The 17500-nt window shown below is 44.4% G+C and overlaps 1 protein-coding gene across 1 annotated transcript in view; it reads left to right on the forward strand.

Annotated features, from left to right (window-relative positions):
* LOC116909071 (myosin-8) overlaps nt 1-11071 on the forward strand; it is a 30025-nt gene extending 18954 nt beyond the window's left edge. The window contains exons 24-39 of the mRNA XM_032912546.1: nt 57-202; nt 284-374; nt 672-1061; nt 1564-1690; nt 2040-2158; nt 2282-2478; nt 3573-3756; nt 3841-4006; nt 4104-4228; nt 5803-6111; nt 6780-6983; nt 8082-8207; nt 8296-8466; nt 8617-8721; nt 9292-9387; nt 10778-11071. Of these exons, the coding sequence (XP_032768437.1) occupies nt 57-202; nt 284-374; nt 672-1061; nt 1564-1690; nt 2040-2158; nt 2282-2478; nt 3573-3756; nt 3841-4006; nt 4104-4228; nt 5803-6111; nt 6780-6983; nt 8082-8207; nt 8296-8466; nt 8617-8721; nt 9292-9387; nt 10778-10927 (2706 nt within the window). The 3' untranslated portion in view covers nt 10928-11071. The remainder of the gene's footprint in view (nt 1-56; nt 203-283; nt 375-671; nt 1062-1563; nt 1691-2039; nt 2159-2281; nt 2479-3572; nt 3757-3840; nt 4007-4103; nt 4229-5802; nt 6112-6779; nt 6984-8081; nt 8208-8295; nt 8467-8616; nt 8722-9291; nt 9388-10777) is intronic.
* The last annotated feature ends 6429 nt before the right edge of the window (nt 11072-17500 follow it).

Consider the following 17500-nt stretch of genomic DNA (forward strand, 5'->3'; position numbering starts at 1 on the left):
CTGAAACATTTCTTTAAGTGAATTTCGATTTTAATGGCTTTCTCTTCCATCATCAGCTTGAAGGATCGCTAGAGCAAGAAAAGAAGCTGAGGATGGATCTGGAAAGAGCCAAGAGGAAACTGGAGGGGGACCTGAAACTGGCCCAAGAGTCCACAATGGACGTAGAAAATGACAAGCAGCAGCTGGATGAGAAACTCAAAAAGTAGGAGCTCTAGAGAGAATTCTATGTAATGTCATCTTTCAGATAATTTGCATATTCATGTGTCCGCTATTCTGTCTAAAGGAAGGAGTTTGAAATCAGCAATCTAATAAGCAAAATTGAAGATGAACAAGCTGTGGAAATCCAGTTGCAGAAGAAGATCAAAGAGCTGCAGGTGAATCTTTTCACATCTCTCTCTCTCTCTCTCTCTCTCTCTCTCTCTCTCTCTCTCTCTCTCTCTCTCTCTTTCTCATGCATCCATTCGTTCATTCATTCATTTTGGTATTTTGTGACAGGGCTACATTATCTAGCCTAGGTTGACCTCACACTCACGTTCCTCCTGTCTCAGCATCCTGAGGTCTGTGATAGAAGGCATGGACGATTAGCCCCTCACCTTTCTTTTGTCTTTTTTTTTATGCACCAAAAAATAATACTAAAATTGATTGTGTTAATGTACGTGTTTGATTTCCAGGCCCGCATCGAGGAGCTGGAGGAGGAAATCGAGGCAGAGCGGGCCTCCAGGGCCAAAGCAGAGAAGCAGCGCTCTGACCTCTCCCGGGAACTGGAGGAGATCAGCGAGAGGCTGGAAGAAGCCGGCGGGGCCACATCTGCTCAGGTGGAGTTGAATAAGAAGCGGGAAACGGAGTTCCAGAAGCTTCGCAGGGACCTGGAGGAGGCCACCCTGCAGCACGAAGCCACATCAGCCGCTCTTCGGAAGAAGCACGCGGACAGTATGGCGGAGCTCGGGGAGCAGATCGACAACCTGCAGCGGGTGAAGCAGAAGCTGGAGAAGGAGAAGAGCGAGCTGAAGATGGAGATCGACGACCTTAGCAGTAATGCAGAGGCCATCGCCAAAGCCAAGGTACCCAACACTGCCTCTAGAGACAGCACTGAGCCAGAAAAACAGCATCCATTATTCTTGGTATCAAACGTGGTTTGCAGGCCTTTTATAGCAGTGTTCAAGTATTTCCTGCCCTAATATATTCCCATAATTTCATTTCCTAAATTTTCTAAAGTTCCAAAGTAACCCACTAGTATAACTTCAAAATCCACTTAAGTGAGTGTCAACATTATTGGGATCTGTGGCTTTTCCCCAATAATGAATATAACATGTATGTTAAATTCTGGCATATGCCAAACGACAATAATATAACTATCTACTCATATCTCATATATTTAAAAATATATTTTTCTTTTAATATTAAAACAGCTTAATTACTTTAAAATGGGATTAAATTTTATTTGTTCTCTCCTTTCATCTTTCTTTCTTTCTTTCTTTCTTTCTTTCTTTCTTTCTTTCTTTCTTTCTTCTTTGCCTATATTCATAGTCAGTGTCTGATTATCCCTTGCCATGTGATCCTTAGGGAAACCTTGAGAAGATGTGCCGCACTCTGGAGGACCAGGTGAGCGAGCTGAAGAGCAAGGAGGAGGAGCAGCAGCGGCTCATCAATGAGCTGACCGCGCAGAGAGCTCGCCTGCAGACAGAAGCAGGTAGACTCCTTCCCGGGCTCCCCTCATCCTACACTGCACAAAGGGGGTTCTGACTATGCAGTAATACTCTCATTTAAGAGGAAGATCAACAAGCCATCGGAACTTTTCAGAGCAGGCCGTGAAGGTGTGGGGAAGCAAAGTTAAGTAGAGAAATCTGTTACGGAAGCAAAGTTAGCTTGAGACATCTGTCATGTTCCCGAGACACTCGTGCTCGCTGAGCTGCATTTCTGACTTTTATTTCTTTGTTAATGTCCATTTCTATAACAATGCTTAGAGATGAATCAAAATGTATACAAGTGCACACAGCTTAATGCTAAACCATGAGTTCTCCTGCTTCTGCTGTCCTTAGGAGAGTATTCCCGACAGCTGGATGAGAAAGATGCTTTAGTCTCTCAATTGTCAAGGAGCAAACAGGCATCTACCCAGCAGATTGAGGAGCTGAAGCGACAGCTCGAGGAAGAAACCAAGGTGAGTTTTACCAGAGGTCTTGGCAAACTAAGTCTGAGAAGACCCATTTATAGCTACTTGAGGTTTGTGAGTTAAGTGTTAGAGGATATACGAATTCAGATCACTGGACTATCATTTCCCCAGGCCAAGAACGCGCTGGCTCACGCCCTGCAGTCCTCCCGCCACGACTGTGACCTGCTGCGGGAACAGTACGAGGAGGAGCAGGAAGGCAAAGCCGAGCTGCAGAGGGCGCTGTCCAAGGCCAACAGCGAGGTGGCCCAATGGAGGACCAAATATGAGACGGATGCCATCCAGCGCACGGAGGAGCTGGAGGAGGCCAAGTACGGATGTGAACTTAAGAGGACATAGTTACTATCTGTGTGCTCCCTAATGCAGCAAGGCCCACAAGAAGCCATGGGGGTCTTGCTCTAGTGACATGAAAATATCAGTAGCTGACATTTATGGAGTGCAGTTTCTTTTAACCACATAGAGGTTGATTCAGGAGCTGAAGGGAAGACGAGTTTCTATTCCTCTATGTACCTGTGTCAAATGTTAGACATCCATGCGCTCATTTAGCAGCACAGCAGTATTAGGTCGCTATTTTTGTTTTAAGTTAACCTAACCTGAGGTTACAGACTTATGTAGAGGAATAGCTGGTGTTGGAACCAGAGGTTCTGGTTACAGAGTTCATCTTCTTAAGCTCCGAATGGACCAAGCATTCCTCTTAAAAATCACAATCGAGTTCCCTAAGCTATACGGAGTGTCTAAGATGGGTCTGAATAAGATAAAGCTCTAGTCTCGGCAGACAGAGGCCACCTTCAAATACACCTTCCTGGGCGTCAAGTTTAAAGGGGTCATCTGTGTCTTAGGGATGTGGCCTTGGCACACCAATGGGAATGAAGCAAGAATATGGACCACTCAAATGGAAATCAAATTTGCCTTTGCATGTGCATGGATTGTCTGGATTTGTCTGACAATTGTGTTCTCTAGTTTGACATCCAAGCATACATGATATAAACAAATTAGCTATTCTCTCTGTGTTGGGGGGGGGGTCATAAAAGGAGCCAGAAAAGTCTGAGGTAACAAACATGGGCTTAAGAGGGGATATATAAACCAATCAACAATGTTGTCCTAGCTGATGGTTTTCACAGTCATTCCCAAACAGAAGTTCTATAAGCCCAGAGCCATTGATATATGAAGGCATCTAGCACTGACAGCAGCCTGTGGGAATCTAGTAAAATTCCAAGGACTTTACTGAGCCCAACTATCTGCCTTTTTGGAAAATTCCAGCTTACCAGTCTAGAATGAAGTGTGGTGATCACTGCTGAGAGGCAGATGAGTTTGCCAGCCTAGGGCAGGATGGCAGGAGGGATTATCCAGTTATTGTTCTGTTCCTACCTTTGGCTGGGTCTTGACAGTTTGGCTAACTCCTCAGGAAGAAGCTGGCTCAGCGTCTGCAGGCGGCTGAGGAGCACGTAGAAGCCGTGAACGCCAAGTGTGCTTCCCTGGAGAAGACGAAGCAGAGACTGCAGAACGAAGTGGAGGACCTCATGCTGGACGTAGAGAGGACCAATGCTGCGTGTGCTGCCCTGGACAAGAAGCAGAGAAACTTCGACAAGGTGATCTAACCTGCTTGACCTTCATGAAAACTCTATTAGGTCTTTCTCCTCTTTGTCCCAGCTGACCATCTACGACCTTTTCAGGTCCTATCGGAATGGAGACAGAAGTATGAGGAAACTCAGGCTGAGCTTGAGTCCTGCCAGAAGGAGTCCCGTACTCTCAGCACGGAGCTGTTCAAGGTGAAGAACGCCTATGAGGAGTCTCTGGATCAACTGGAGACGCTAAGGAGAGAGAATAAGAATCTACAGCGTGAGTCTGGGTGACCTTCCTGACCCTGCTCAGTCCTGGCCAGATGCTCCCATGCCACCATCATTTCAACCACTTCCTTTCATCTGTTCTTCCACAGAGGAGATTTCTGACCTGACCGAGCAGATCGCAGAGGGAGGAAAGCATATCCACGAGCTGGAGAAAATAAAGAAGCAAGTGGAACAAGAGAAGTGTGAGATCCAGGCTGCCTTAGAGGAAGCAGAGGTACATGTTGCTATGCTGTGGGGGGAAATAGCAGACAAACATTAGCAAATGTATCAAGCTGAGTAATGGTATCACGAGTTGAATACATTATTATGCAGCAGATTTAAATTTAAATTTGGGGCATTTGTGCACAGGGCAATTAGGCGATCCTATCAAAAGCCTTAATAATGTCAGTACTGGTGCTGGAGAGATGTCTCATATGTTAAGAGCTTGTATTGCTCTTCAGGAGGACCTGAGCGCAGTTCCCAGTACCCACATCTGGTGGCTCTCACAACCACCTGTAACTCTAACTCCTGTGGATCCAATACCTTCTTCTGGCTTCCAAGAGCTCCTGCAGAAACATGACATACATCCACACAAACTCATGTGCACACGAATAAAATAAAAATGAGTTTAAGAAAAATGCAAATGAACCCATCCATTCACTTTCTTAGGATTTACCACAAGAAACTTTAAGACAAATATGTCCAATACAAAAAGGAAACAAACTAGAGTGGTAGAATCCCAATTAACAATTAAGTCTGGTTATAAGTCAGGAGAGGTTACACACACCTGAAATCCCAGCACTTGGGGGTAGAGACAGGAGGATTAGTCCAAATTTGAGGCCAGATTGATCTACATAGTAAGACTCAGGTCAGAGCTTTATAGCAAAATCACACCTTAAAAGACCCGAGAAGCCCAGAAAAATGGCTCAGGAGTTTAAGGCACTCTCCACCAGTCCTTATGCCCTCCATCCGATCTTCAGAATCCACAGGCAGGAGGAGAGAAGAAACTCCCACAGATTATTCTCTGACCTTCATGTTCTGTCTGTCGATCTACACTATTTATTAAATAAAGTGAAAAATGACCAAAAAGTATGATTAATGTGGGGAAAGATTTATGTTAGACACAAATGTTTGCTTTTAAAAAGCAAGACACACTGGAGAGATGGCTCAGCCATCAAAGGCTAGGCTCACAATCAAAAAACAAGACACATATTTGCATATAAAACTTTGATTAAATAAAAATAGGTAGAAAATAGATAGAAATAGGGAAGTAGAAAGACCATAAGCCCAAGGCCATCCTGAGACACAAAGCAAGAAATTCTGCCTTAAAAATAGTAGAAAAAATTGTTCCACATTAAAATAGTTGCCTGTAAGGGGCAATGGGAAGCTTTGTTTTGATACATTGCCTACACATAGTTTAGCAAGTACACATTATATAACTGGGGAAAAACTATTTTATACCTGATGGTTTCTATGCCAGATTAATATATCATACATGAAGACTGTAGTTTGTGAAACATTACATGTATATATGTAGCATGTTTATACTATATGTAAAATTAATTTGTTAGTATGTCATGAATCTTTAGACACTGCACAGTACTTTTACTACAGAACTGTCCTATAAAATCTGACTGGATAAACAACCGAAAAAATGATTCACTACGCAGGTTCTTTGGACAACTACATTAGCTTTAAATTGCAACAGGACAACAGCAATAAGAGTTTTCCTCACACACTCGGAGCAGACTCCAACCACGTGAGTTCTCTCCTGCTCAGTGATGACTGATTGATCACTCTTCCCTTAAGGCATCTCTGGAGCACGAGGAGGGAAAGATCCTGCGCATCCAGCTGGAGCTGAACCAAGTCAAGTCCGAGATCGACAGGAAGATTGCTGAGAAGGATGAGGAGATCGACCAACTGAAGAGAAACCACATTCGAGTCGTGGAGACGATGCAGAGCACGCTGGACGCCGAGATCAGGAGCAGGAACGATGCTCTGAGAGTCAAGAAGAAGATGGAGGGAGATCTCAATGAGATGGAAATCCAGCTGAACCACGCCAACCGCTTGGCTGCCGAGAGCTTGAGGAACTACAGGAACACCCAAGGCATCCTGAAGGTAGACAGGCATTCACCTCTTAGATGAGTTACAGAACCCACCTGCCTGCTGTTCTCACAATTACTTCGTAAGCCATCTGCTCCTAGCTACTTTCACCCACTGCTGTGTTAGCGAAGAACAACTTAAGGAGAAAGTGTTTATTCTCACTCACACTGTGCTTAGAGCATAAGCGTCTACAGGCATCCTATGTAGAAGAACCAACAGAAGCTGAAAGATAAGAAATGACAAGGTCTAGAATACACAGGCTTTACACAAAACAGGCCTGAGGTTGGGGCTTGGTTTTGTCATTTTGACGTAAAGGGAGTTATTTAACTTCTTGGGCCTGTTACTTCTTATAGTAAAAGTAAGTTTCTCATCTCATGGATAGCTGTGAGGATCAAATGAGATCGCAGATGCCAAGCACTATGTGGGGTAGTTAAAAAATGCCCTGTAATTGATAAGGGATAGTGACTGGCATGTGACAGATAATAAGTTAAAGGCGGAGACAGAACAGGACTCTGTCCCTTGACAATTTGCTCCCACTCTAGACAAACGCAACCATCATTCTTGAGCTCAGACAAATGACAGGCAAGTCATCTCCTGTCCCCAACACCAATGCACTCCTCCAGCTCCTCCTCTAGGTGTTCAGATCCTCTTCGGAGTCTTGAAAATATTTGTTTAACTGATAGGACACCCAGCTGCACCTGGATGACGCTCTCCGGGGCCAGGAGGACCTGAAGGAGCAGCTGGCGATCGTGGAGCGCAGAGCCAACCTGCTGCAGGCTGAGATCGAGGAGCTGCGGGCCACTCTGGAGCAGACGGAGAGGAGCAGGAAGATTGCAGAGCAGGAACTGCTGGACGCCAGTGAGCGCGTGCAGCTCCTCCACACCCAGGTGAGCCCCATGCTGGTGCACTGCCAGGTGAGGAATCTAGTGTAGGGACGAACATGCAGCCAAGGATGGAGCTGTATCTGAACCACTACTGGAGCGATGCGAGGGCGCTGGGTCACCTTACTGTGCATTCCTACTTGTCTTTTCTGGATTTTTCTACCAAGAGGGCTTTGTAGATTTAGACATAAGGGTAGACTTTTGGGGTAATAAAGCCATGAAGAATAACCCTGGGTAAGCATGCCTTCGACTCCAAACTGAAACACATCACTTGCGGCACTTATCACGGTCACTGTCAGAGTGACTACTGCACCGTGGTCGCTGTTCCGTTGCCTCTCAGAGCACTTAGCGTCATCCCTTCTTGCCCAGGCATTAAATGTCGTAGCAGTTCCTCATAAGATCTCTGTGACACTAAAATAACCACACTCCAGGATTTCTAATACATACGGAGGGAGTTTTCCTTCCCTCAAGAATACTGTGTTGAAAATTTAAGAAAATGTTTTCATAATACAAATTCAGAATACCCACACCCCCATCCCTACGCATACACACAGTGGACAAGCCCTCTTCTCTCTCCCTGCACCACTGTATTCACCTACATAGTTCTTTTGAGAGACTTCAGGCATCATACGTTCTTACACACATAAAAACAAAACAAAATAAAACAAACCCTACTATTCCCAACCTTGTAAGCAGATAATACTATAAATAAAACAAGTGAAAAGAACAAAGGTGAGATGACTACTAATAATGGGCATCCATTGTTGTTGTCTCGAGGCAGGATCTTCCCATGAAACACAGGCTGGCCCTCAATTCATGATCCGCCTGCCTTAGCCTCTGGACTACTGGAATGACAAGCATGTACCATCATACCCTGTCAGTGCAAGCACTCTTAAAATGTCACAGGTCCTCCTATGTAAGTCAGATAGGCAGTAAAGGACTGAGTACAAGGACAGAGGTTCCAGCCATGCAACTGACTGCAAATTTGTGCCAAACAGAATAGTTCACATTAGTAAAAGCTGGGTTAGACTAAAATAGAACAACTGTAAACCCCAAGTGAGAAACCTGAAAGAGTTATAAATTCCCACCATTTTTTCCTAACAGAACACGAGCCTCATCAACACCAAAAAGAAGTTGGAAACTGATGTTTCACAGCTGCAGAGTGAAGTGGAGGAAGTAATTCAAGAGTCACGCAATGCAGAAGAGAAGGCCAAGAAAGCCATTACTGACGTGAGCACCATGCACATTATCCTCCTCCCACCTGTGCTGCCTTGCCACCACCAGGGCTCATTATTTCCTTGATTTATTTTCCTCTCAGGCCGCCATGATGGCGGAGGAGCTGAAGAAGGAGCAGGACACCAGCGCCCACCTGGAGCGGATGAAGAAGAACCTGGAGCAGACGGTGAAGGACCTGCAGCACCGTCTGGACGAGGCTGAGCAGCTGGCGCTGAAGGGCGGCAAGAAGCAGATCCAGAAACTGGAGGCCAGGGTGGGTGTCTGCAGTCCTAAATCTGGGAAGATCAAGAGGACACCCTCTTCTTGTCTTTCGATCAGGAACACCCTGCTCAATACCTGTAGTTGACCCTAGGCTAACCCCCCCAACACTGACTGTAGATACATCTTTCTTTCTTGGTTCCAGGTACGTGAACTTGAAGGAGAGGTTGAGAATGAACAGAAACGTAATGCCGAGGCCGTTAAAGGGTTAAGGAAGCACGAAAGAAGAGTAAAGGAACTTACCTACCAGGTGAGAGGAATAGCTTCTAGAACGTGCAGGTATCTTGCCCAAAGGGAAAGGAAAACCCTCATGACTCCTTAGGTGGCACTTGCAGACGTGCACGTTAACTCCATGTATGTAAAGGACAAAAGACATAGTTCCTGCTTCCAAGCATACACCAAGCTAGGATGATTACGGAAGCCTTTACAAAACGACACAGAATTCGACAGACATGAGCTTGATTCCCGCTAACAGGAAGGAAGGAGGAAAGGGAAAGAGAAGAGAAAGGGGAAAGAGGAAGGGAGGGAAGGCAGCATTAGAGAGAAAAGAATTAAATAGGCATTAAAGCAAAATAAACTAGATGGTAGTCTTAGTGTGGCCTCTCCCGGAATAGGAGGGTAAGAACTAGAGCAGATGTATAGAATCCTTCAATGGGACAGCAGAGACATTTAACAAGCATGACCACTGTTCAGAGCATGGGTTGTCAAGTTTACCCCAAAGTCCCCTGTCTGGCACAGCGGTGACTAATTTTAGCACTGGAGGTAGACGCATTTCTTTGGATTGAATGCGTATCTTTTTTTTTTTTAATCAAACTTTCAGACCGAGGAGGACCGCAAGAACGTGCTGAGGCTGCAGGACCTGGTGGATAAATTACAGGCGAAGGTGAAATCTTACAAGAGACAGGCAGAGGAGGCTGTAAGTATCTCTGAGGTTGTGTAGAAAGAAGCAGAGTTCTGTTGGGAGAGAAAATATGTGTTGGTTTGGTTTGGTTTGGTTTTGGTTTTTGGTTTTTTTTTTTTTTTTAAACCATGTGTGTAAAGGAAGAAAGACACACAGTAAGAATCTACCATTCACATATTTAATGAGGGTTGTGATCTTACAAATAGCACACCCCATGCTAATCACAGAATAGGGTTCAAGAGGAGATAGAGGAGATATTTAAATATTATTAGGCAGGAAGGACCAGGTAAAAAGAAAGCTCCCAATACCTGGCCTTAATTGATAGCAAGAATCACACAACAGAAAGACAAATGCCAGCTTGAACAATTCATGTCCCTCAGCACACACAAATCATGAGTTCCTAAACGCCACATATTGATGGCCTTCCTCCCTCGACTGACTTGTTGACTCGCTCTGTAGGTAAGGCTTTCTTTCCTTGCTGTGTGTGTATCGCTGCAACCAGAACATGAGGAGATACGAGAGGGACAGCTAGTGGTGTGAGGCCCTGCGTTCTGCAGTACCAAACAACAAAGAAAGGCCCCTGGAAGGCCAGCCAGCTCTGCTTTCCCCTGCCGGGCCTACTCCCATTCTTTTAGTAGTAGAAGGCACGAAGAGTAACAGAACACAAAGGCAGGCAACTTTTGTCTTAGATCCACTTCTTCCCTTCTCTGCATTAATGTTAAAACGCACAGGGAAACAACGGTTAGTGGACTTTCCAAGCTATTGCAGTGTAAACCTTTGCTTACCGAGGTCTCTGGGGCACCTGGGCCTCTTCTTCCCCTCTACCCAAGAGCCACATCAGAAAAGTAAGCAAGGCGAGGGAGAGCTGGACCAGTGGTCAAAAGCACTGGCTGCTCTTCCAGAGAAGGCAGGTTCAATTCCCATCACCCACACAGTGGCTCACAACCATATGTAACTACATTTCCAGGGGAAAGGAGTCACTGCTTGGAAGACCTCCAAGGTCCTCCAAGTCCCTTGAATATGTTACACAAGCATACATACATGTATGTATGTATGTATGTATGTATGTATGCTTGTATGTGTATATATATTTATATATGTATATATGCATATGTATGTATGTATATGCAGGCTAAATACTTGCACACATAAATTAAATCTTTAAAAAAGCAAGGAGGTGGTAAGAAGGTTTGACAAAAAGCTGGTCTCTTCCACTGGAAAGCAATTTTTCCTTCCCTTCCTTCAAGTCAAAATTGTCACTAAAGTTACAAATTGGGTTGAGACTGGAGGTCAGACGTGACCAGCACCACATGAGAAGGGAATACAATTGTGGAATAATCTGACCTGGTAACAAACAGAGTGAGGCCCATGGCATCTAACTGCCAGAACTCTTGTCTGTTCTCAGGAGGAACAATCCAACGTCAACCTGGCCAAGTTCCGCAAGCTGCAGCATGAGCTGGAGGAAGCCGAGGAGCGGGCAGACATCGCCGAGTCCCAGGTCAACAAGCTGCGGGTGAAGAGCCGAGAGGTTCACACCAAAATCAGTGCAGAGTAAACGCATCTTGTGGAGGCCGCCAAGTGGCTGAAGGAAAGCACAGAATGTGCTGCCTTGGGTCGCTTGCTGGGTCACTTGCCTCTCTGTGTTTACTTTTCTCCTACTGCTGACTGAATAAAAACCACAACTCATTGATAAATTAAACCAGGCTCCCTGTTTTACTTGCTAAATTGTTTGCTGGCAAAGCCAACTCTTTCTTAAATTGTCATATATGGCTATGTAGAGTTACCTCAGTTCACTTCCTGCCGCCACAATTAAACACCAACAACCTGGGGAGGAAAGGGTTTGTTTGGCTTAGAGTTTACAGTTCACCAGTGAGGGAAGCTAGGGCAGGAGCTTAAGGAAGGGATGCAGGAACTGAAGTAGAGACCATGGAGGAAACCTGCTTACCAGCTTTCTCTTCATGGCTTACTTTATCTATTTTCTTAAACACCCCAGGACCACCAGCATGCTCTTAAACAACCCAGAGCCATTCACGGGCTTTCCCTCAAGCCAACTGGATGGAGGCATTCCTCAGTTGAGGTTCCCTCTTCCCAGATGACTCCCATTGGTGTCAAGTTGACCCACACTAATGAACACAAGAATATTCAACATGCTGAACCTCACTACCACACAGAAGCCCTTTTCCTACTTCAACTCTCAAGTTCCTTCCCACACAATATGCTCCAACGGGGCTTTTAGTTTGAGATAGGGTCTTTCTATGATGCCCAGGCTGGATTTGAACTTAAGATCTCCTTGCCTGAGCCTCTCTGCTGGGAGTGCTGGGAGTGCTGGGAGTACAGGTATGCAGGGCCATGCTTGGCCAGATCCTGTTTTAATAAATATGTCTGGATTGCTACAAATTACTAAGGAAATCCCTCTCTGAGGAAGCCTCTCTGAGGGTGCCTCTCTGAGGGTACACATCTGTGAAAGTGTCTTTCTGAGGGTGTCTCTCCAGAAAGACTCATCCATTTACATTTAATGACTCTAGATCTACCATGTGCCGGGCACCATTCTAAATTCTGTGGGTGTTGTAGAGAATGAACAGCCCTCAGAGAATGTATACTCTATAAGGACAGAAAGGTAGCCAACACATGAGCAGCCATGCCATGTGATGGGTTAGGGTTAAGCGGTGTAAGCGAGAAATCTAAAGGTTGACAGGCACAGCTGCATTTTATTGAGAGCGGTCACAGAACGCCTCTCTAATGTGAACATATTCCAGCAGAGACCTGAAGGAAACAAGAGAGCAGGCGAGAGCAGGTGAGAGCAGGCCAGACCAAGTGTTTGGGGACTGAGCCCTTCCAGACAGATAACACAGAAAATGCTAAGACTGGGGCAGGGGAAACTGTAGCTGCTCCAAGTATAAGGAAGGTGGCTGTGGTGGCAGGAGAATGAGAGACAGAATAGGAGAGGAACCAGGTGCTGATCATGCAATGGCCCGAGAGACATTGGGTGTCTTACTCGCTTGTCTTCAGTTCAGAGTACAGTGGGAAAGCCTGAGAAGGTTTAAGTAGTGTAACGATATTAACCTGCATTGTAAACGAATCTCTTTGTCTAGCGTGTTGAAAAAGCAACATGGAGGGACCATGAGTCGATACCTGGAGAGCATCGAGAAATGTTGGATTTTTAAATGGCAATGGATTGAACCAGAGAAAGAACATTGGGAGATAATTAAAGATCTGATTTTATATTTACTGAAGGGAGCACAGGGGATTTTCAGATGGGCTAGATGATAGAGGGAGGGAGGAGGGAGGGAGAGAAAGGGAGGTGGAGCAGGAGCAAGAAAATGAACTGTGAAGAGTGACAAGGGAAAGGGGGGACAGCGGCAGAGTGCAACAGTGTGGAGCGGGAGAGCAAAAACTGCAGTCTAGACAAGGCTCACCTGTCACACACCCCTCCTTCCACCTTCTAGCATCTTCTTCTCTCACCCCAACCCAGCAGCCTCAATTTTTCGCAACACAAAAGGTACAAGCCACAGTCTCGGGTATGTTTACAGCAACAGCAAAGGCTCAAAATAAGAAAGGGTTGGAGAACTGGCTCTGGCTGTTCTTCCAGAGGACCTGGGTTCATATCCCAGCACCCGCACTGTAGCTCACAAGTGTCTGTAACTCCAAGACCTGACACCCTCACACAGACACACATGAAGCCAAAACACCAATATGCATAAAATAAAAATAAAATAATTTTTAAAAAAAAAAAAGAGAGAAGAGAAAAAATGCCAAATATTTTGTCAAGTGCAACTTTGGATCAAAGAGGAAATAAAAAATCATAATTATAACAATGACCAAGAACAAACCTGAGAAGAGGTCACTGTGATCTTGGCTTAGTTGAAGACTTCTTAGCTATAACAACAAAAGCATGAACTATAAAAGAAAAAAAATTAAATAAACTGGACTTCAAAAGGCAGTGTCTGTTCTGTGAAAGCCACCGTGTTAAAGAGAATGGGAAGGCAAGCCACACACTGTGAGGATGCTTACAGGGACGTGCAAATAGATGCCTGCCGGGAACAATTCATCAGCATGGGCCCTAGGAAAAGAACAAAACACAGGGAGACCTCAGCACACTGATGTTAAATGACAGGAAGTGTGGTCCAGAGGTTGGGGCTAGACCTTTCATACCTGTTAGTTCCTGGGAAGTGACACAGCAGTTGGGTAGTTTTCTTGTTTTGGTTTGTTTTGTTTTGTTTTTAAGTTAGGAAATAATCCTTATAGTCCAGCCATTCTACAGCTGGTTGCCTTCTCCAGAGATGATGGAAGGATCAGCCACATGAACACTTGCATAGAAATATTCCCAATGTAAGTAGTAAAGCCTCAAAGCAGGAGAGAATCCAGACGTCCACCGCCAGGTAAATAGGTAAACAAACTACAGCATTGCCTGTAGTGGGTTGGCCTGATGCTGCTTGGATTCTGATGCTAATATTGGGCCCCCAAGACTGGTTGCCCCAGAGAGGAGAGAGTCTGTTCTTAGGTGTTAAGTGACCCTGCCCCCAGGTTTTTCTGATTGGTAAATAAAGATGCCAACAGCCAATAGCTGGGCAGAAGAGACATAGGTGGGTTGTAGGTTTCTAGAGCTTGGGATCCGAGGAGGACCATGATGGGAAGAAGAAGCTGGAGGAGGAGGAAAAAGAAGTCACCATTGGGTTAGGTGAGCCATAAAAACATGGCCCCAAGGGCTGGCCAATTGGAGTTAAGAGGAGCCCAGATGAAAGAGTAAATACAAAGTAATGGTTCAGGGTTATCAATAGGAAAGTAGATTCTAATAGCATGGAGGGGAGGTATTCCCCCAGTTCTTGTGCTGTTTAAGGCTTATTGTGAATATAAAGGCTGTGTGGGCCTTTTATCCAGGAACTAAAGGGTCAGAAGCAGGGTAGAAACCCTGGGAAGGGGTTAAATATTTCTACAACAATTATCCAGGCAGCGAATCATTCCCCACAGTAAAGGAAAAAGTGAAAGCACAGAGGATGAAACTCCAGACACTCATGCTGACTGAAAGAAACCTTACCATCCAAAGCATGGTTTGGTTTCTATGCATATGCTCACACCATACATACATACATACACACACACACACACACACACACACACACACACACACCTTCCCAGAAAATGGAAACCACATTACCAGAGACCAGCAGTTGCTGGCCGATGCAGAGGCAGGGTTACAGAGTGTCCAGACACACTTGCAGATTACAAAAAAGCAAAAGGAGAACTCAGATAACACAGCGTGCTTGTTATCTTAATGGAGATGATGGTTTCAGTTGTAGAAGCTTCAAGTTACACGGGAAAGTGCAAGGTTTGGGGACCAGCAAGATGGTGTCCTGGAATAAAGGTACCCGCTGGTAAACCTGACCACCTGAGTTCAATTCCCTGGATCCACACAACCAAAGGAGAGAATGGATTCCTGCAAGTTGTCCTCTGAATGTCGACAAGCATGTGTGGCAAATGAAAAATAAAACAAGTTACCCCCAGGAAAGGGTAATATTAGGTGTTGAGGAGAGATAAAACACAAAAGACACATGAGTCATGAAAGAAAATATAATGTTAATTGGTCTTCTCCGCTGTCATAGGTTTCCTTTTTTTGTGGCAGATAAGACCACAAAACTATAACTGATAGCGAAGGTGTAGAAAACTCACTCCGTCTCCTCAGAATGGCTATTGGAACCACACAGACATTCACTGAGATGTATGCGCTTGAGACTGGCCAACCGTTGGTTTGAGGGCCTCTATTAAGTTAGCTGTGTGATGTTTTTATTTGGGAGTTCATGACAATATAGTGATCTAAAGAATAAATTGATAAGTAAAAATAATTTTTTCATTAGGAAAAATGCTACAATTGTATAGCACTTTGGGAACATTCTTAACAGAATAATGACCACTGAATGTAAAGGCAAGAAACATATATATATAATATAATATATATATATATATAATAAACCTATCAACTGCATTCCATCTCCCAATTCATGACCACTGCCCATGTCTCCATCAATTTAGAGCTCTGATTTCCTCATTGGTATCCTGTAGTTCTTAGTACACACATCTCCTTCGTGCACACGTGTGTTCCTTAGCAACTGTAGATGATACTATAAGGATTTCCCTCAGCTTACAATTAGACTATGTCTCAGGAAACCCTATCACTAGCTGGAAATACTGTTATAGTGAAACCTAGCCTAATGTAGAACTTGAGTGTGCTGATATTTCCCGTTGAGGTTTCTGGGTCGCTCAGGGGTCACGAGTGGGCAACGTTCCACACAGCCGTGCAGAGAAAGATCAAAATTCAAAGTATATTTTCAACTCTTGCTTTCACACTAGTGCAGATTAAACTCTTAAAAGTATGATCATCGTATATGTGTGAGACACCTGTATTACTACCACAAGAAGCATTCAAAACATGTCGAAAAGCAAAATGCAGAACCACGTCTGCAGTGTAATTTCAGTGTTTAAGGTGCACACAAACACGGGGAAAAGCCCTAAAGGATTGAAACCAAGGTAAAGACTACTATGCAAAAATTTTAGGAGATTTCTGGGCAACTTTTAGATACAAAATGAGAGCTAAACAAGGGAAATAAACTGAATGGACTTAACATACAGTGTGGAGGTTAGACTTGCGTCAACTTGACAAAAGCTAGTCATCTGGGAAGAACAATCTCAACCGAGAAAGACTTTCAGAACCTGGCCTGAAGGCAAGCCTGTGGGGGGTTTTCTTGATTAATGGTTGGTGTGGAAAACCCTGTCCCATTTCAGGAGGTGCCTGGACAGGCGGTTCAGTGTTGTATAGGAAAGCAAGCTGAGCTAACCACGGAGAGCAAGCCACCAATACGCAGTACCTGCTCCACACTCATGCCCCGCTTAAGCTCCTGTCCTGGCTTTCCTCAGTGAAGGACTGTAATGGGGATGTGTAAAACAAGTCCCTTTCCTGACTAAGTTGCTTTCGGTCATGATGTTTATCACAACAGAAAACAAAACACAACACACAGCATAGTAAGTCTAGCTCATGATAACATCTAGTATTCTTGGAAGATAAAGGATAGTATCAAGTGTTCTTACCACAAAATAGCTATGGAAGTTGATATATTTGTTAATTACCTAAGTTTAAATACTCATGTGTGTATATATGCACACATACATGTTCACGTGGTAATAAATGTATACTTACATATATACATGTATGCAATTATGAATACATATATGCATATACATGCCTATACATGTGTGTGTGTGTGTGTGTGTGTGTGTGTGTGTGTGTGTGTCTAGTCTCCACAATGCTAATATCCTTTCCTCTCCTCATTGCTTTTGGTTAAGGTGTTCCGTAACAATGACAATCACTCTAAGGAATGCATATGTAAAATATATGTGCATGTACTTCAAAATGCATTGTTCTTGATTAAACACATACTTTTGTCAATTTTTAAATTAAAACTTTGGTTTCTTAAGTAATAAACTTTTGGGTGGTAGAAGTGAGTGGGGGAAGCCATCCGTCTTATTTTTCGAGAAAGCATCTCTCCCTGGCTTGGAGCTCCCTGACTGACTAGTAAACATCATGCCCAGGGAATCCTCTGTTTTCCACCTCCTCAGAACTGGAAGTGAAAGTAGGTGCCATTGCGCCCAGATTTTTCACGTGGATTTGAGGAAAGACAGAACTCAGGTCCTCTGGCCCACACAGCAAGCACTTTACTGAGGTATCTTCCCAACCTAATAAAAAAATTAATAAAATTTTCCTTCAGCATGCTTGATCTCACTTTTCCAAGTGTGTATTACTTTGGAATTTTTTTCAAGGCTCATATTATTAAAATAAATAAAAATAACCTGCCTCTTAAGATTTTATATCCACTTCTCATCAAAGAAAGGGGCAGAGCTGACAGCAGAAGTCTGAGGGGAGGAGAGGGCCATTTGATGGATGAGACCATTAGCTGTTGCCTTTCATGCAAGCTTTTCAGCAGGGATCAACATTCCAGAGCTAAGACCCAGCAGCTGTCGTGGTAGAACTTACATTCCGACTCCCGGCTAAGGTAGAGCCTCGGGCACAAGTTACCAGTATCAGTGTCCCCAGGCACCCTCACTACGGTCACTTTTTCCTAAGCGGGAAGCTGAAGAA

Source organism: Rattus rattus, chromosome 9 (genome assembly GCF_011064425.1).
Source record: "Rattus rattus isolate New Zealand chromosome 9, Rrattus_CSIRO_v1, whole genome shotgun sequence".
Lineage (NCBI taxonomy): Eukaryota > Metazoa > Chordata > Mammalia > Rodentia > Muridae > Rattus > Rattus rattus.